Consider the following 18,411-nt stretch of genomic DNA (forward strand, 5'->3'; position numbering starts at 1 on the left):
AACTTTTCCCAGATTTTTTTTTTCAGGGCCCAGCATGGGAAGAGGTACCAGCTGTGGCAGTCTTACGATTCTACTGCCTCTGGGCAATAGAAAGTGGCTGGCTTCAGTGAGCTCAGGTGCAGACCCCACAGGGTCGGCCAGCCGGGCCCCTTTGCCACATTCACCTTAGGTCCTCAGAATCAATGCAGTCTGCTCAGAAGTCTGGCCTCTTTGGAGAGCTCAGGGCAGCGACCCATCTCCCAAGTCAAGCCATTGCTTCTAACCCCTTCTTTTCTCAGGGTGTGGGGGCTCCTACTTTTGTTTTTAATTTTTATTTTTTTGCTGGAAGGACGCTCACATTTTGACCTCGCAGAAAGAAGTCCAGTGTCTCCGAAATTCTTTGCAGCCCGTAGAAGGATTGCGGGTCCCTGCTCCCTGCTTCACTCAGGGGGATCCCAGAGAGGTCTGAGCCACGGCCTGCCCCTCCCCCAAGGTCATCCAACTTTTCTCTTCCCCTCCCCCGCAGGGGCAGGGCGGGCCCCCGGGTGCATTATTCATTGGTCCGGGCCCGCGGCGAGCGCGGGTGCTGATGTCAGGCCAGCGCGGGTGAGGCGGGTGCGGCGGCCGCCCAGCAGCCCGGGCGCGAGTGGGGGGGCGCCGAGTGGGGGTGGCGGCCAGCATGCTGCTCGGCTGCGGCTCGGCCTCCCACACCCGCGGCGCCCGCGTCCTCGCCAGCAGCGCTGGCGGCCGATCGGCGAGCGGCACCCGCGTCTGCAGCGGCTCCGGGTCCGAGCGCGCGGCGCGGGGCGGCGGCGGCGGCGGCGGCGGCGGGGGTCCGGGCCCGGACGGGGACCCGGGGAGCCGGGCACCCGGCATGGCGCTGCGGAGAAGCGGCGGGGCTTTGGGACTGCTGCTGCTGAGCGCCGCGTGCCTCATCCCGCCCAGCGCGCAGGTGAGGCGGTTGGCGCGCTGCCCCGCCACTTGCAGCTGTACCAAGGAGTCCATCATCTGCGTGGGCTCCTCCTGGGTGCCCAGGATCGTGCCTGGCGACATCAGCTCCCTGTGAGTGGGACCCCTCCGTGTCCGCCCCGCCCCGCCCTGCGCCGGCCGCCACCGGGGAGTTGCGGCTGGTGCTGGGGCAGCGCCACCTGACCCTGCTCCTCGGTCCCTTTCTTTGCGTTTGGGTTGGGGGCGCGGAACGTGGGTGGAGTCTGTGCAGCGGGGAGGGTGGGGGGGGACCCCGAACCCCGGAGTACAGGAATCCAGACAGGTTCGCGTGACAGTTTCTCACTGTGGCCCGCGGCCACCTGCATCAGACCTACCTGGGGGAGGTACGACTGCAGACCCAGGACCCACCTGGGGTAGGGCCTCTGCACCCGAGACTGTAGCCTGCTCCCCGGGGGGATCCTCGGGGTGCTTTAAAGTTTTGAGTGGTTCTGTTGTGTTGTCGGGTGGGTGGGTGTGTGACTGGAGAAGAGCTAAATGTCCCTTGATTGAACGGGCTACCTAGGGATGGGTGAGGCCTCACCGCAGCCTCCCTCAGAGGTGCTGTGAGGTGTTTGGCCCCCTCCCGACCTCTCCACACTGCAGGCTAGGAAGAGCCTAGCCTGGGCAAAGGCTTGTGAAAATGGAGGGGCTGCTCCATGTGGGCTCCAAGCGGGAGGCCCCAGAGGGCTTCCAGTGCCTTACAGTTTAGGTGTCCAGCTGAAGCCCTAGGGTAGGAAACCACCTCGACTTCTTGCCTTGATTGTCACCTTTCTCCATGGTGGGATGTACTGCCAGCCCTGACGGAACTAAAGAGAAAGGGTTCTCTGTCCGATTGCTAAGCACTTTCAACTAGGTCTCACACAGTCACACGGGTGAAATGTTGCTGTGGAAGGGGCCTTAGGGCATTATCTTTATTGCTGGGATATCTCCTTCTAGGATAGTCCTGTTGTTCCAGGCTGAGGTTCTGGGGTTGTAGAGGAGGGAATCCTTAGGTCGATGGAGTCCTGGGGATCACATTGCTTGTGCTTTCTCCTGTGTGTCATCATTCTTGTGCCTCTTCTCCAAGGCGAAAACAGCATCAGGGTTCAGGGATGGAGAAGGTCTGTGTCCTTTTTACATCTGTAAAAAGTTGCAAGAGTTTGGCTGTGGGGAACAGCGGGCCTGTTTGAATATTACTATTGGTAAATTAGATCACATGGAAGATTCTAGAATTTCTCTTGTTAAACCCTTGGGATGTGATCAAAGCTGAACTGTTCTACATGTTAACTCCGGTAATGTATAGAAGTCCTGCTGTGTCCCAAAAGAGTAGGTGACCCTGAGGCAGAAACAAGCAAGCTTCTTCCCGGAGCTGACTGTTTATCTGGCAGATGGCCTTGCCTCTTACTTCCAGGGCAAGTTCAGGTGTCTCCTAAGTTTCCCCCAAGGCTTTCACAGTGCATTTAATCAGAAGCGCTCTGCGTGTCTTTCAGAGACATGTGCCTCCAAGGGGAACGCTTAATCCTACCCAGAGTTTTGTGGATCCACATTAGCTTTGTGTCTGCACAAACAGAATCTTGGGTGAAGCAATTATCCATCTTCAGCCGGGCCTCCTGTAGTTAAGTGGAGGAAGCTAGGGGATTGATTTAAGCTGACTGAGCTAATGTCTGTGCAAGGAGCCAGACCCATGGTGTGGGATTCTGTTAGGCAGACTAGTTTTTCTATGGATCGAGTGCACTGGACAGCAACTAGCCTCTCTCCTCTTGCTCCCTAAGAAGATGCTGGCCAAACACACAAGGCTTCTCCCCAGAGAGGGGCAAGTGCCGGTGGAGGATGGGGCCACCTGCCCGCTCGGCTTGGCACCTCCTGAAAGAAAGCCGGGCCTCACCCTGTCCCTCTCTTGCCCGTAGGAGCCTAGTGAACGGGACATTTTTGGAAATCAAGGACCGCATGTTTTCCCATCTGCCTTCCCTGCAGCTGCTGTGAGTATGGGGCATCTCTGCAACATGGGGTCCCTGACAAGTGTTTCTTGAAGGGAGCTCTCTGCCTTGCTGGTGTGGGTCTCCCTGTAACACGCCGGTCCCTGAGTCACCCGGCTGGCTCCTACTTTAGCTTGTCCTGTGATGACCACGTTAAACCACTGCCCTCCTGCTCTACTTCCTTCCCTGACTTTATGCCAGCTTCTCCGTTGGGACTTCGTGGTAGATCCCGCTCACAGACCTGGCAGTTAGGAGGTGCTGGCATTGATCAGAACCAGAGTCTCACCTCAATGCAGAGTTGCCCCAAGCATCTCACCGCACGGGAAACTCATCTTTAAAAATCGTGGTGCCACTTTCAGACAGGAGCATTTCCAGTGTGTCTCGCGTGCACGCAGGTAGCACAGTAGGCATTGCAGCTGTGCGCGCGTTTATCTCACTGGCCTGGCATCTCTTCAGAAAAGGTGCTTTTGCTTGCCCATCTGACATGAAGAAACTGGTGCTCAGGAAAGGTACTTTGCCTTGATTCACAGAGGCAGGATTCAAACCCCAAACCCAAAGCTGTGTTTGCCCCAGCTCCTCGTAGTGAATCATGTCCAAGTCAAACACGGTGAGTGCCACATAGGGCCCTGAAACCCAAATCGTTTGATGCTTGATAATGAAAATGAATGTCCCAAAGTAACTTTTTGAAAGCAATTCACTAGGCGGGGGTGTGTGTGTGAGGAGTAGGCAGCTCAGTGGAGCGCTTGCCTACTCTACAGGAAGCCCTGGCTTCCATCCTTAGCACAGCATAAACGAAATGGAAATGAGCAGGGGGTCTTGAGTAGATAGGGCAGACTCTTACCATCGTTCTTAGGCTCAGTAAGACTATGCCACAGCGAGCAATGCACTGTAGAAAAAATACAGGCATACCAATCACTACCTAGCCACATTAAGTTGCCATTGGTTTTTAACGTGACACGTGCTTCCTGTAACATTAAACTTGCCACCTGAAATCTCAGTTTGTATGTCAGCAAGATGACCCAGTAGGCAACGGTGCTTGCTGCTGTGCCTAATGACCTAAGTTTGACCCCTGGATCCTGTATGGTAGAAGGAATGAACCGACTCCTGCAAATGATCCTCTGACAGCACGTCTGTGTTGTGGCACACTTGTGCCCACAGATATTTCATACACTTATACAGTGAATGAATGAATGAATGAATAATAACTTTGATTCTTAACTCTTTTAGGATGGAAATATAGCTTAGATATTATTTAGTAAAGAAAACAGGCATTTTCTATAAATATTTACCAAAAGGATTTACCTGGTTACTCAAATTGAAGCTGCATACTGATAATCTTCTAGAGATTTCTTAACCTTTTAAAAATGATTATTTCTCATGAGAATGTACAGTGTGGTGGAAAGATTTTGCTTTTTTGTCCCCACACTGTGTGACTTTAATTCTCTTATCTTCTTTGGGCTCAAGTATCTCTAGAATTCAGTTGGGTTAGATCCTTGAAGATCTGTAATTCCAGAGTTTCTTGGGCGTCATGAAGTATTCATTGGCTATCCTGTTGTGCCTAGCAGAAAGCTGTTTTTGAATAATGACCATTAGTTCATATTTCCTAAGATCCTCCAGGAGAGAGTGAAGTTATATTGGAGATAGCAGAAAGTTCAGCCAACCAGGATCCCTTCCTCACTGATACCTCACAGTGAGGAGGACAGTTGGAGACCTACGGGTTTGTCCTTAGGCTAAGAAGAGCCCTCATTTGCCTCTGGATCAGCACCTAGCAAAAGAAAAATACATGGCCTCACCACGTGACGTAACCTTTCTGCTAAAGCCTGTCTTGTTTTCAGATTGCTGAACTCTAACTCATTCACGGTGATCCGGGATGATGCCTTTGCTGGCCTTTTTCATCTCGAATACCTGTAAGTGTTGTGGTGTGTGTGTCTGCTGAAAGTTTGTTCCCTCCGGTGGGCTTTCCGAGCTGTGTCCTGTAGAGGGGATGGGGTGCAGAAAGCCCGTTCTCACGCTAGCACCGACCTGTGGGTTGACTTACTTTCCAGCATGCTGGGGCAGGAGGAGGCTGGAGACAGAGCCCAGGACGGGAGGCACTCACTCATTCATTCTCTGCTGACATTTAATTTGTCATGTAGTAAGCACGACTGGAAATTGTGTTGGATATTTTTACCCCCATAACTAGGCATGGATTTGCTGATGGGCCAAAAATAGAGCTGGATGGTTCTGAGGGCTACTTATTTTTAAACAAAGTTTCCCTATTTGGGGGGTAAATTGCCTGGTTTTTATCCAGCTGTCCCATATCCCATTTGCTCTAGCTCCTGTGAGTTCTGCTAAAGGTCTAATTAGATTTTCCTTTTTCTAAGAATGAAAAACCCAACCCAACCGAAACCCTAACAACAAAAAAGCAGGAGAGAGAGTTATTTTCCCCTCTTCAGATGCACCACGGCCCCCTTTAGCAGGACTTGGCTGTCGTTCTTACTTCAGCCTTTCTCGCGTTCAAGTCTCTCTCTTCCCCCTGAAGTTGTCCCTGTATTCGCTAAGTCTGTAATAACGTTAATCCTGCTATCAGTCGGCATTTCCTTGCTTAGCATTCAGAGGATTTGCAAAGCCTTGTTCCTGCTGTCTTATCTGAGGCGAGCAGGTAGATGTTGGGATTCTAGACACATACCAGGTAGAGCAAGCTCTCTGCTGGTGTGAGGTCTCAGGGAAGGATGTCTCCCCAGGAATTCTTTCTCCGGAGAACCCTCTCATAATCTGGTATTTTGGCATGTATTTCATGTGGAAAGAGTGTCACAGCTGCAGGGTTGAAGCCACCAGGGTCTGCTAAAAGCCCCATAATAGCAGTGGGGTCCCTGGGATTTTCTCTGGTAGGGAGTTTGCTCACTGCCTAGGGCATGAGGTAGGAAGCTAGCTTATCAGGGTATGCTATAGTCTAGTACTAAACAGACACCAGAGTTTTTAAAAACAGGCATCAGAGAATTCTCCATGGGAGAACTAACTCATCAATTGTGTTACAGACGTGGCAAAGCCTTTCCCTTGGACCATCTCGTCAAAGACCCACCAGCATTTGACTTAACTCCTTGGCCCTGGAGAACAGTTACACTGTATCCCTGTCATATCTTGAGAGTTTGTAGCTTGGCCAGTGTCATTGCTACAAGGGAGCCCAGTACCATTTCAGCCCAAAGAAAGTCAGCCTTGCTCCCTGTACTGTCCTTCCTGCTTCCTAGCCTTGTCCAGCTTTGAGAGCAGCCCTCCCTTGTTCCCATTTGCCCAGATAGGACAGGATGAGCTCACGGTTGCTGGAAGCAAGGCTTAATGGAACTCTTCCTCAGCAAAAATGAAAATATGGAGATATCTGTAAAACAATGGGCTCACCTCTAGGGATTGTGGTATCAACAAAAGTATAGATAGCTAGGCACAGGGCCGTGGAAGAAGCAGGGAAATGCCTGGCAGCTCTCCAGTGTTACAGAGAATTCCAGCGTTGGGAGGATTTCTGGCCTCTGTGCAGCACATCCTTCATCCTTCCTCAAGCCCAAGATGTTATTGCCCAGGCTGCCAGCTCTGAGTTTGGAGACATCCATGCTGGTCTGGAAGGATCAGAGAACAGGCATTCTTGCTCACGTACCCCGCTCCCTCATGGGGTTTAGCAAAGCTTGCTGCTAACTTGGGAGTTTCTATACTTCACGAGTGCTCTCTGACTTTATTGCCGAAGCATACTGTATCATCTGTTAGAGATGTTAAGGAGAGGGAATTCAGTTATATTATATTGCTTCTCTCCTTAGGTTCATTGAAGGGAACAAAATAGAAACCATTTCAAGAAATGCCTTTCGGGGCCTCCGGGACCTGACTCACCTGTAAGTCCTGTGAGATCTGCTGTGTGGGCAGGGGAAATGGCTCAGTCTGTAAAGTGCTGACAAGCATACAAACACAAGGTCCTTGGTTTGATCCCCCAAACCCATGTAAGAGACAGGCATGGTGGTGCACACTTGTAATCCTCTGTTGGGGAAGCAGAGATGGGAGGATCCCTGGGGCTTTCTGGCCAGCCAGCCTTGCCTAAGCAGTGATCCCTAGGTCCCAGAGAGAAACTTTGTCCCCCCAAATAAGGTAGATGGCTCCTGAGGTCACATGTGCACAAATGTACAGGAACATAACACACACACTCATACTCACACATACAGAGAAAGATAATTGTTTTCCCTTGCTATTTCCATATTCACAACAGCTCTCAGAAGAAACTCATTCTCAGATTGCCCAAGAGGTTACTACGCTGTCAGACAACACTCATTGTGGTGACCAACTGCATACTGGTCTCCATCATCCTATGTCACCATGGGGACCACATGGCTCCATGTGAAATGGGAAACCCTCAGTGCTGTGAGAGCCTTGTGTTCACGGAGGAAGTGGGATAGAAGAATGGCTTTTATACCCACTTGGTGGCAGGTGCCAGGCTGGTGCCCAAAGGTCTTCTCCATGTTTTATGGTAATCCTTGAGTTCCCATTTTTCAAAAGTAGGAGTAAGACTTAAAAGACTCTGTGAAAGACGTCACCTAGAGGATAAAGTGGCATAGAGACATTGAGTGTCCTCCCATTATGATGAAAGTTGCTTTTTCTTTTATGTTAGATTAACCTGTAGTTTCAGCTAAGCTCTCCAATTCCTTAATGGCCTGCCAGAGACCAAAGGGGAAAAAAGGAATTGATCTGAATTGATTGGTATATCAGAATGAAGCAAGTGTACACACTTATAAAAGCTAACAAGATTGGAAAAAATAATAGCTGTGTTTGTGAAAATGCAAAACTAGTCATTGTCATGGTAGATGTCATTTATCAGCCAAGACCCGGGCTTCATTTGCATAATATATAGTTTCTGTCTGAGGAAGATGATGGGTACTTTATTATAAACGTAGTCACCTTGTTTATAATAAAAAAGAGAATGGGGACCTTGGAGGGTACTGAATCTAGGTGCTGGGCAGGGGTGGTGGTCCCTTTGAGTGGAGCCCTGACCATAGTATTGGGGTGTGGTCATTTAAAAAAGAGTCTTCTCACTAAGCTGTAATATCCTGGTGAAGGCATCTGCTAGTGGACACAGTGAGCCTGGGTGCTGGGGCCACCAAGAAGAAGCCCTGCCTGAGCTGGAGAGCAAGGAGATGGGAAGTAACTGCGGCGAATGTGCGTCCTGTCGACATCATTGTTCTGGGGTTTCCTTGCTTTCTGTGGAAGTTCAGAGTCAACCTGTATGCTGTAGTCCTAAGTTCCCATGGACTGAGACTTCAGGTCTGGGTTCAAAACTCCAGTCATCACTTATTGATATTACTTGGCTTTTCTGACCTTTAGTTCCCTCATTCTCAAGATAAGCATGATTATACTGACTGGCTAGCTGACATACATAATAAATTTATGATGTTTTGGCTGTAAAGACTGAAGTCCTATTCTCCGTGGTAAATGCCAATGCTAAGGGTATGACCGGCATCACCATCCTCCTCATCCTCGACATCATCATGATATTCTCATCAACGACCGTATCATCCCATCCTTCTAGTCATTAAAAAGTCTAGGTTTTCTCTCTGGATTGCTAAGTTGGTGATTTGAGTATCTAGACAGACTGCAAAAGGCTAGATAGTTGTCTGGGGAAGAATAGCTGAGGCGGATAAGTGTGGGTCTCAAAAGTTGGAAAGGAGGGCCGTTGTTCTTGGGCACAGGCTGCAGGCAGAACTCACACGTTGTTTCTATATGGAACTGTCCCCATCTCCCCTTTAAATTTCTCACACAGAGGAAATCTCAGCTCCAGAATTCACTTGCTTCCTTCGGGAAGACACTACCCAGAATCTTCTCATTTAAATGAAGTGTTTGATGTTGGCCTTTTGTGAACTCCCAACACTTAAAGACCCACATTCATATTAAAACATGAGTTGGGTTCCAAAGCAGAGGAAGCAGTGCCAATCTGTAACTAAAATCTAGGACATTTGTTTTCCAGCAGTCTTATAGAACCCAGGGGACAGAAAGCTATTAAATAGTTTGAGAAATGAAGTAAGTGCTAAGGAGTTTGTAGACAAAATGAAATTGAAAGGAAGATGCTAAGCACTTAGCATGGGTAGGGTAGATAGCTCATGAAAATTGGGCTGGCTCCTGAAACCTAAGTTACAAGCTTGCTAATTATTCTTTCTTTCTTCTTCTTTCCTTTTTCTCTTTTGCTTTGGCCATTCTATATATTATTACATTATTACCATTTCAATGCAACAGCTTCCAGATAGCCATATTTTTTTTATGCTGAACAATTAACTGATATTTAGCTAAAGATTTTTTGCTCTTTGCTTCCTAAATCAAAACAAACACCTCCCTTCTTAAAATTTCCAAAAGTTCCCCCCAGTGAATGTTCAATGTGATTATATAATCAGCTCATTTCCCAACACATCAAAAAATGTGTAAGTGCCTCATTAAGAAAGGCAAAGCAAAACATCACACAAAATGGTATTCTAATCCATTTATGGTTACCTGAGTGGGAAGAGGAATAATTAGAAAGGGTTCTTCTCCTCATTCTCAGTCAGTATCTGAAGGAAGATGGTTTGGAGTCAAAATGGGCTTAAACTTTCTACTACAACTGACTGTAAAAATAACCACTCATTAATTTAACCATCATTCTAGGATAGGCATGGCTCTGCTATGACTAGGTATGACTAACTCCATACATGTTTTATAAACTACCTATCCACTTATCATTTATACATGTAGTGATTTGTACTTACGAGTAGAAGAAAAGTCTAGAAGAAGCATGCATTTACTGACCAGTTGACCTCAGCATCCGGGGGAAATCACAGACTTGTACATCCTTTCTACCCAGCATCTTCCCACAAGAGCACTGCACTGTGGGTATCCATTTTCAGCTGGTTGGCAACAGGGCACTGCAGAATCCCAGATCAAGAGGAGTTGATGCTTTTCATAACTGTCTACCTTAGCTGGAGGTGGGTGTGGCCTAGCATCTCAGGCACCTCTTCAACACTAAGAAGAAGCAGGGAAATGACTTCTTACCAGCCTTAGTTATGAGAAGATGGAATTGATGACAATATCACAACATTCATTTCTAATCATGCCACTTTACTAAGAGTTTATTACGTCATCCGAATGTGCCAGAGCAGAGTGTCTTCATGTAAGAGAGTGATCACTGAGTCCACTTCAGAAACACAGATGATCAAATGTACTTTGATGGACAATGAGAGAATTTCTTGGGAAAAGATTGTGCATCTCCTGTTGTTAGTTGTACACTGTTGCTTCATTCGGTTTTCAAAAGAGCATATCCACCTTCTTAATTAACAAAAATTTCACAACTTTCTGCGTGTCTGCCCTTTTCTAGGGATGGGGTAAAACCACAGATAGACAGCAATCTCAATCTGTGTGTTGCTTTTGTGTTGGGAAGGTATGCAGTCAAGAAGCAAACAGATAATTTTTGTCTGTTTGCAAATGAACACCCTCCAATGCAGTTCAAGGATCCATGACAGAGATTCACGTGTGGATGAATGAGAGTAGTGGTGCAGTCTCAGCTAATTGGGGAGGGGGTGTTTCTGGACTGTGGAGAGTCCTACACACATAGAATGGAACCTTGTCATGTTTTCCTGGTTTTGTTTTTCCCTTTTTTTGAAGGCAGGGTCTCCCTGTCTAGGACTGGCTGGCCTGAAATTCACTGTGTATACCAGGCTGGCCTCAAGCTCACAGAGATCCACCTGCCTCTGCCTTCCAAGGGCTAGAAGTAAGGACATTGCTCTACTAGACCTGGCCTAGGACCTTGGCTTTTATCCCAAGAACCATAGAAGCCATCTATAGTTTAATAGCTATGCATAAAGAACTTAATAAAGTGCATATTTTCAAAACAAAAAAGCTTACATTCAAATCCAGTTGTCTTTGTGTAATGGAACTTGTATCTCTCTCTCAGTGTTGGTGATCAAAGCCATGGATTGAGCCGTGCTTTGGTGAGGAGGCTCAGAACTCTCCTTGAATCATTAGATGTGCTTAAAGAGACTTCAGAATGACTGGCAGGAAGGGAGTAACCACATTAAAATGTGACTTTCTTTTTCTAGTTCTTTGGCCAACAACCACATTAAAGCACTTCCAAGGGATGTCTTCAGTGATCTAGATTCTCTGATTGAACTGTAAGTAATGCAATTTAAGTTTGTGTATACTGTCACCGGCTGTAGTCAAATACATTTTCCAAATCCCTAGCCTCTTGACCACAAAGTAGTACATGCTGAGAAATAGCATGTATATTGTCTTCTGTTAAATTCAGCCATTACACTATATGCTGTGTCCAAAGTAAATTAAGATTGCTGGCTGAGTGGTCCCTGTGTAGTCTATTCATCCGCTGTGCCTTCTCAAATTTCACTAGAAGCATCATGACAGTAGCACATCTTACCGGATGCAGTTTAACAAGACCGTGACTATTCCGGTTATGTTTCTGATACTGTCTTCCTATTACATTCATTAATGGGAAACCTATACTAGGATGTTTTCCTCTCATCCCTTCCCACTTCCACCATTGCACTGAGACAATTTTAAAAGGATCATCTTTGAGAACTCTGTATGCCGTTCAGTTAAAATCGCTGCATCAAAAAATATTCGGTAAAGACAATGATAAGTACAAGAAAATAGACGTATGGATTACAACTATTTTTTTTAAGTACCGTATTTGGATTGTTTTAGATGGATAATTCCATTGTTTTACATTAATACCAAAATACAGCAGTCACTGTCTGTTTCCCTGTGTGTGTATTTGTGTTTTGTATTTTAGAGACCTAAGAGGTAATAAATTTGAATGTGACTGCAAAGCCAAATGGCTGTACCTATGGCTGAAGATGACCAATTCCACTGTGTCTGATGTGCTCTGCATCGGTCCACCAGAATACCAAGAGAAGAAGCTCAACGATGTGGCCAGCTTTGACTATGAGTGTACCACAACAGGTGGGCAGTGTCTCCAACCTCAGAGGTGGCCATGTAGAATAATCCTTTCTTTTCCCTGTGACCTGTCAGCTGCAAATGAGGCAAAGCGAATATACATATTTTCTATCAAAATCATTTTCAAGAAAATGTAAGGATTTTAAAAGAAATCCATGACAAGGTGGTTTATTGAGTAAAGGTGCTTGCCACCATATTGGGTGACCTGAGTAGTTCAATGCTGAGAAAACACACACACACACACACACACACACACACACACACACACACACCATGTAAAATATTTAAGAAATGAGTCAGTGTGCATACGAAAATATCTAAACAGTTGGGAAGGGTTTTGTTAGCTGTACTGGCTCTAATTTTAATTTTTTCTTTAGCATTGTTCTCCTTTTGAGAAAGGGTGTTGCTATGTAGCTCAGGCTGGCCTGATTCCTGCTATGTTGAACAGGCTGGCCTTGAATTCAAGGCAATTGTTCTGCTTCAGCCTCCCAAGGGCTAGGCATTGTGGTTTTTTTTTTTTTTTCACCAAGCCTGTTTTAATTTTGATTCTTTGCAAAATTCAAATTCTTCCCTCTAATTGTGTGTGCACACATGTGTGCATGCAAATGTTCGTGTGTGCACGCATGGGTATGTAGATGCCAGAGGTCAAACATGGGTGTCATTCCTCAAGCTTGCTTTGTGAGGCAGCATCTCTCATTGGTCTGGAGCCTGCTGATTCAGCTGGGCTGCACAGCTGGTGAGACACTGGGGCTCTGCCTGTCTCTGCTTCCCCAGCACTGAGCTTTGATGTGTACTTTACCAAGTCCAGTTTTTGCTTTGTTTTGTTTTGTTTTGTTTTAATGTAAGTTCTGGGGAAGAAAACTTAAGTCCTCATATGCAGAAAATACTTTCCTGACTGAGTTAGCTCCCAGCTCACCTGTTGGCCGGTCTGTCTGTCTTTCAAGACCTTAAGAACTTGGCATGAGACCCTCTTCCAACTGGCTCACTTTTCATGGGAAGCCAATGCAGAAAGGCCTGGGTATTTTTGTTGTCACTGGCTTTTATTTTTATTTTTTACTCCAGTAAGATGATACTTATTGTAAGTTTAAAGCCATATATATTTTTTTTATCTACAAATTATTTTCCATCTCAAGTAGGAAGAGATAACTAGGGAAATTATAGCCGGTGGCAGAGTAGAATTTATAACTTGACAAGTGCTTGCCGAAGAGAAACAATCACACTGAGGGAAACCGGCAAAGGCGGTTTGGCTTTGTTGTTTTCAGAGCCCACCTCAGGGTTTCCGTTTCCATGTTTTTGAGGTTATAGAATAAAATTAAAATGCCGACTACCTCCAAGTCCCTGCAGGTAGAGGGCAGGGGGCTACCTCTGTTTGAAAGGTTCAAGCAGGTTTCCACTGCTTCTGAAGCCGGATTTTCAAGGAGAGAGGATCAATGCGCAGTATGCAGCCAGCTTTCTAGATGTTTGTGGAAATAAATGGTGAGGCTAGGAGTTGCTATCTACAAAGCCTGAAGGCATGTCAAGAGGAACAGTGGGAATGAGAACTCAGAAAACAGTTAAGGAACTGCGAAAGTCATAAAAAGAATCCCCAAGAACAAAGTATCGTATTTAGTCTAAAATCTACTGCTCCCTTCTAAACCAATAAGCCAAAACATACCATGCAGAACTGAATTCCAGGTGTTTGAATTTGTGTGCACGCGCATGTGTGTCTGTTTGCAGCTAGAGAAACTCACACGTTTTGCTCTTTCACGGGAAACTGGAAGTTTCTGGGAAGTAGCCTTGTCTTTCGCCAAAGCTGCGGCGTATTCAGCTGTGTAATTGGCAGGTGCCCTTCACTCAGCCAGGCAACTAAGAGGTTATTTATTGTGCTATCAGGCCAGCGCAAAAAATCAGAGGTCACGGTCAATGACATTTGTACAGAGAGGTGTCATTCAAGACCACTTAGCATTAAGTGCTGTACTATAGCTTTCTGAGGCTCCTCTTGGCCTTTTCTTCAATTCTTTTCCGGAGGGCTCTAAACTCCACAGCGAGGCTGATATCTCCTGTCATTCCATTTGCACCTGGTCGCAGCATCCGTCTCTGAAAAGATGACCCAGGCTTATAGGAAACTCTGGGAACAGAGCATCATTTTCACCAGAAAACGGGATTTTTGACCTCGGGGCTTTGTGGATGGTTCTAATTCTGTTCTGGGACTGAGAATTGTCATTGGAAAGGAGACGCCTTGGAATTGGAGCAGCCAGGGTCCTGGGTCCCAGAATCCATGGGAGCAATGTGGGCCCTCTCACACTTGGGCCATCTCTCTTGAGTTTATTTGTCTTTGCTAACAAGCTTCCTACTCCTTTGCAAAGTCCACACGAGGCTTTCAGGTAAGACGTAGCTGACTGTTCTGTCCCTGTTCCTTAAGGCTGGTGGACACATTAGCTCTGCTCTGAGACTTTCCTACGGGGATGGGGAATGACACAACAAGATGACCTGTCCTCAGATACTGTCCCTGACACCTAGGGGCAGTGTGTGATCAATAAATTGTGAGGGTGTGATGCTCTTGTCTTCTGCTCACATCAAGCCCTGGCCTCTGGTGCTTTCCTCAGAAGGGTGTGTGTTTGTGAGGATGGAGACTTCACTGAGAGAGAGAGAGAGAGAGCGCGCTCAGGGTCACCTTATGGCTTCCTTACTTTGGAGGAACCCAGCTCTTAGCTCAGATGCCTCCCTGTTTGGCCCAAGAGAGGAAGGCATTGTTGCCGTGCCTTTCTCCGCCGAGGGGAGTAATGAGCATGCAGCCGCCGCCCGGCTGCCTCAGCAATTCAGATTAATCACAAGTCTATCCCCACCCTCGCCTTCAAGTCTATTTTTAAACCAGGCAGAGATTCCTGTTACCCACTGATGATCCCATGTTAGGTGGATAATTCGCTAAATTCCTTAGAGGGAGTGAGTTTTGCATCCTAATTGTCCTGTTGCCATCCCTGTTTCGGGGCTGATGAAAATGCAAAGAGAAATAATGCACTAACGTGCACATCTCTCCCCACAGGCTCAGGATCATGTATAATTTATTTTCCGCAAGCTCTATAAATAGCTGTGTAAAAATGCGAGCATCCAGTGGGAGAAAGGCCGAAATTGTAAGAGACCCACTGACTTCATGAACTGGATCTGGTGTGAGTGGAGGCAGTGGCTCTCGTGGCAGAATGTACCATTAATATTTTAACGCTAGTAAATTGATGTCACTTCTGTATGTGCGCCCTTTGAGGTCTCCCTACAATGGTTGTGCCTTTGGCTTTTGTGAAAGTCGAGTTCAAATGTGGGTAGGAAAAGGCATTTAAATTTGTCTGCCTCTCTCCACAATGTAGAGATGCCTGTGTCTCAGTCCCTGCCCTTCACCCTTTCTTCCTTCTCCTTTGATGGTGGGAGTGAGGCTGTGTCTTCTATGAAGGATTAGTCATTTACGTGATTAACAATCTGTGTCATGCCAGATAGTCAGCATATAGAAAATATTATGAAATGATGAATTAAATTTGGAAAAGTAAATTAAAGCAGGGCCAGGGAATCTTGATTTGTGTAACATGTTCTGTATTCTGGTAGAACTTCTTTTTAACAGAAAAATTTCATTTTATTTTTAAGTTGTGTATATGCGTATGGGTTTGTTCATACATTTGTGCCTATGGAGGCCAGAAGAGGGTGTGGTATCCCTTGCAGCTGGAGTTACAGGCAGTTATGAGCCCCCTGACATGAGTGCTGGGAATCGAACTAGGGTCCTCTGCAAAAAGCCGCAAGTCCTCTTAAGCACGGAGCCATCTCTCCAGTCCATCTGGTTGATCCTTTATATTTCAGGATTCCTCAGTAAAGGTGGAAACCTTTTGTTCTACTTTAAAGTGCACACATTCTAATGTAGGGACTTAACGTTTCTGAGATTTGAAAACACAGTTGGGAGAGAAGCGCATACCAGTAGGTATGTGAGCTGAAGACATCGGGGAGCATTTAGAACCTGTGGCCTTTATGATGAAAGGAAAGCAGCTTAATGGAGAGGAGTTTATCACTGTCTCTGATGAAATGAAAAGAGCTGCATTCTTTGATGTTTTAGAGCCCAAGAAAGGGAGCCTGCAGGAGCTGCCTTCTTTCTTCCTGTTCACTGGCCTTGAACATAAGCAGCCTTGATCACATGCTAGTTGCCTTCTGTGCTGGCTTGGCAGTTATTTCTTGGTGGGGGTGGGGATGTCAGGGACAGGCTAGAAGCTCCTGGGCATCTTCCCCGAGTCTTCGGCAGGTGGCTTGCTACTGCCATCTTGCATAAGTAGAACCCTTGCTGATTGGCCTGGCTAAGTGCTGTGCCTCATGCTACCACCTGTGGAAATGTAGGCTCCTCTGATATTACCCTGGAGGCTCCCGAGGCTCCATCTCCCACCTTCAATCACATGGAAGGTGATCGATATATAGACCAGAATCACATGATTCTGCCTGTCCTTTAGGGCTGGCCTCCCCTGGACTCTTTGCTCTCTGCTGGGATGAAGGGGGCGGGATGTCATTCTCTCCACTAGAAACATTGATCCCTCTTGTTCACCTTCTACCTGTTGGGCTACAGAGGCATCTTCTTAGTTTCTAGTGACAAAACTTCCCTCCCATCTCCCTGTTCTCACAGGTCCTGCTTTCTCTACTCAGCCTTATTGTCTTTCTCCCACAGGTGCCACAACAGACCGGGTTAGGGCTATGTCCATCAATTAAGTTTAAAAAAAAGTATATTAAGTACTTATTGTGTACCGCAGATAAGGGAGGGGCACCTCTTAAAGTGAGGACTATGACCTTCCTTTTCTGTTAGACTAAGCAGTACTCATATGTTTACAGATGTACGTACACGCATAGGAAGGCAAAGAGAGGTCATGTCATTTCCCCAAGATCACCCAGTAGCAACATCAAGAATCAGCTCAGCAAGCATGTTATTAAAATAGACACCCCCACCCCACAAAGATGGTCAGGATGTAGACGCAGCCTGTGGATTAGCCTGTGTGTGAATCTGTTTATACTCAGCGTGCTGAGCTCTGACATAGGCGTCTCCACCCTCCATGATCTGATCCCCACCCACCATGTAGTTGAGAGGGGGAGCCTCCTTCTCTCATCTTATGACAAACATTCTGAGACCTGGAAGTGACCAGTCCTGGGTCTTAAGGGCAGGTCTTAATAATAGCAGAAAGTAGCTTCAGGCCGTTTGCCTCCTGACTTTTTCATGCTACCTGCCGTTACTAAACCCTTCTCACCCCTGCCTCGTATTTGCCACCTCAGTGCTTACCCAGCTGCTGTTGCCTTGCCTGCCTCTTCCATTGAATGGGCTCCCTTGCTGCATGGCTCACGTGTGACTACAAATTAGACTCATATTATTGTTTGAGGTTGTGTGATTAAAACTTAAACATCATCAACCAGAGATGAGTCCAGCTAGTGTTGTGGGGGCTAGTCAGAGATGGCCTTGCTGGTGACATGAATTTGAATAAGGATAGAACAGTCTCCTCCTGGATGTGTAACCAAGGGGCTGTACGTGTTGGAGCATTTCTGGCCAGAAGAACTGCTTAGTCTGTTTTGTAACCCTTTGTTGTGAGTTTTTGTTTGTTCGTTTTTGAGACAGGGTTTCAGTGTGTAGCCCTAGCTGGGCTAGAGCTTGCTATATAGACCAGGCTGACCTTGGACTCATAGAAATCTACCTGTCTCTGTCTCCTGAGGAATGGAGTTAGAGGCATGCTCCACACATCCCGAGTGTGCTCTCTCTTTCCCTTCCTCCCTCATTCCCTTCCTCTTTTCCTTCCTCCTTTCTTTCCCCCCCTCCTTCCTTCCCCTTTTTCTCTGTGTGTGTTTTAAAGAATTTCTTTTTCTATATAGATTTCTAATTCTGCCACGTACAGGCTATGCTAGCTCTGTGGGCATGCCCCCTCTGTCCCTTGGCAATTCTGTGCCATACCGAACTTCCACAAAGAGTTGGTTGTCACTTATGGGCTCAGTGTGGGAGGAACACTCAGTCCCCAGGAGACAGAAGAGGAGGGCCCATGTCACTATGCTAACACCACGTGTTCCTGCAGTGTTCCTTGCCTGTTTGCTGCTCTGTCACGATGCCCAGACCCTAGGCACAGGACACCAAGGCCAGTGTCCAGAGAGCTCATTTAAGTTTCGTCCAATTTCCCAGGGGTGCTTCGTAAACCTCTGAGACCCCTGCAGAAAGTATGTACTTAATGCATGCTCTGTTTGGAGTATAGTACTCACTGTGGCCTGCAGGGGTGCTGTTTCCCAATAGGGGGTGTACGGAACTGGGTGCAACGGGATCCCTGCGTTGGCTGAGTTTGAGAAGGCTATCATCAAGCCTCTTCAGCCAGCTTCTTTCCCGCAGGGGCTGCTCTGAGAGAGCGGGAAGGGTAGCATTGGTAGCATTCTCAGAACTTACTCACGTGTCACCTCCCCTGTCGCGGAATAATTTGCGTGCCAGCTTCCTGAGTTTTCGGCAACCTCCTTTCTGCCCTGGCTTTCTGAAAACCAGGTCTCCCAGATTCCACCAGACAGCTGAGATTCTTGTTGGCGACTTGTGACAGGG

At 47.0% G+C, this 18,411-nt stretch overlaps 1 protein-coding gene across 1 annotated transcript in view; it reads left to right on the top strand.

Annotated features, from left to right (window-relative positions):
* Positions 1-560: 560 nt before the first annotated feature.
* Lgi2 (leucine rich repeat LGI family member 2) overlaps positions 561-18,411 on the top strand; it is a 30,951-nt gene continuing 13,100 nt past the window's right edge. The window contains exons 1-6 of the mRNA XM_021657750.2: positions 561-1,041; positions 2,853-2,924; positions 4,757-4,828; positions 6,704-6,775; positions 10,988-11,059; positions 11,695-11,864. Coding sequence (XP_021513425.2) covers positions 659-1,041; positions 2,853-2,924; positions 4,757-4,828; positions 6,704-6,775; positions 10,988-11,059; positions 11,695-11,864 — 841 coding nt within the window. The 5' untranslated portion in view covers positions 561-658. The remainder of the gene's footprint in view (positions 1,042-2,852; positions 2,925-4,756; positions 4,829-6,703; positions 6,776-10,987; positions 11,060-11,694; positions 11,865-18,411) is intronic.

The sequence above is a fragment of the Meriones unguiculatus genome, chromosome 12, assembly GCF_030254825.1.
Source record: "Meriones unguiculatus strain TT.TT164.6M chromosome 12, Bangor_MerUng_6.1, whole genome shotgun sequence".
NCBI classification, from domain to species: domain Eukaryota; kingdom Metazoa; phylum Chordata; class Mammalia; order Rodentia; family Muridae; genus Meriones; species Meriones unguiculatus.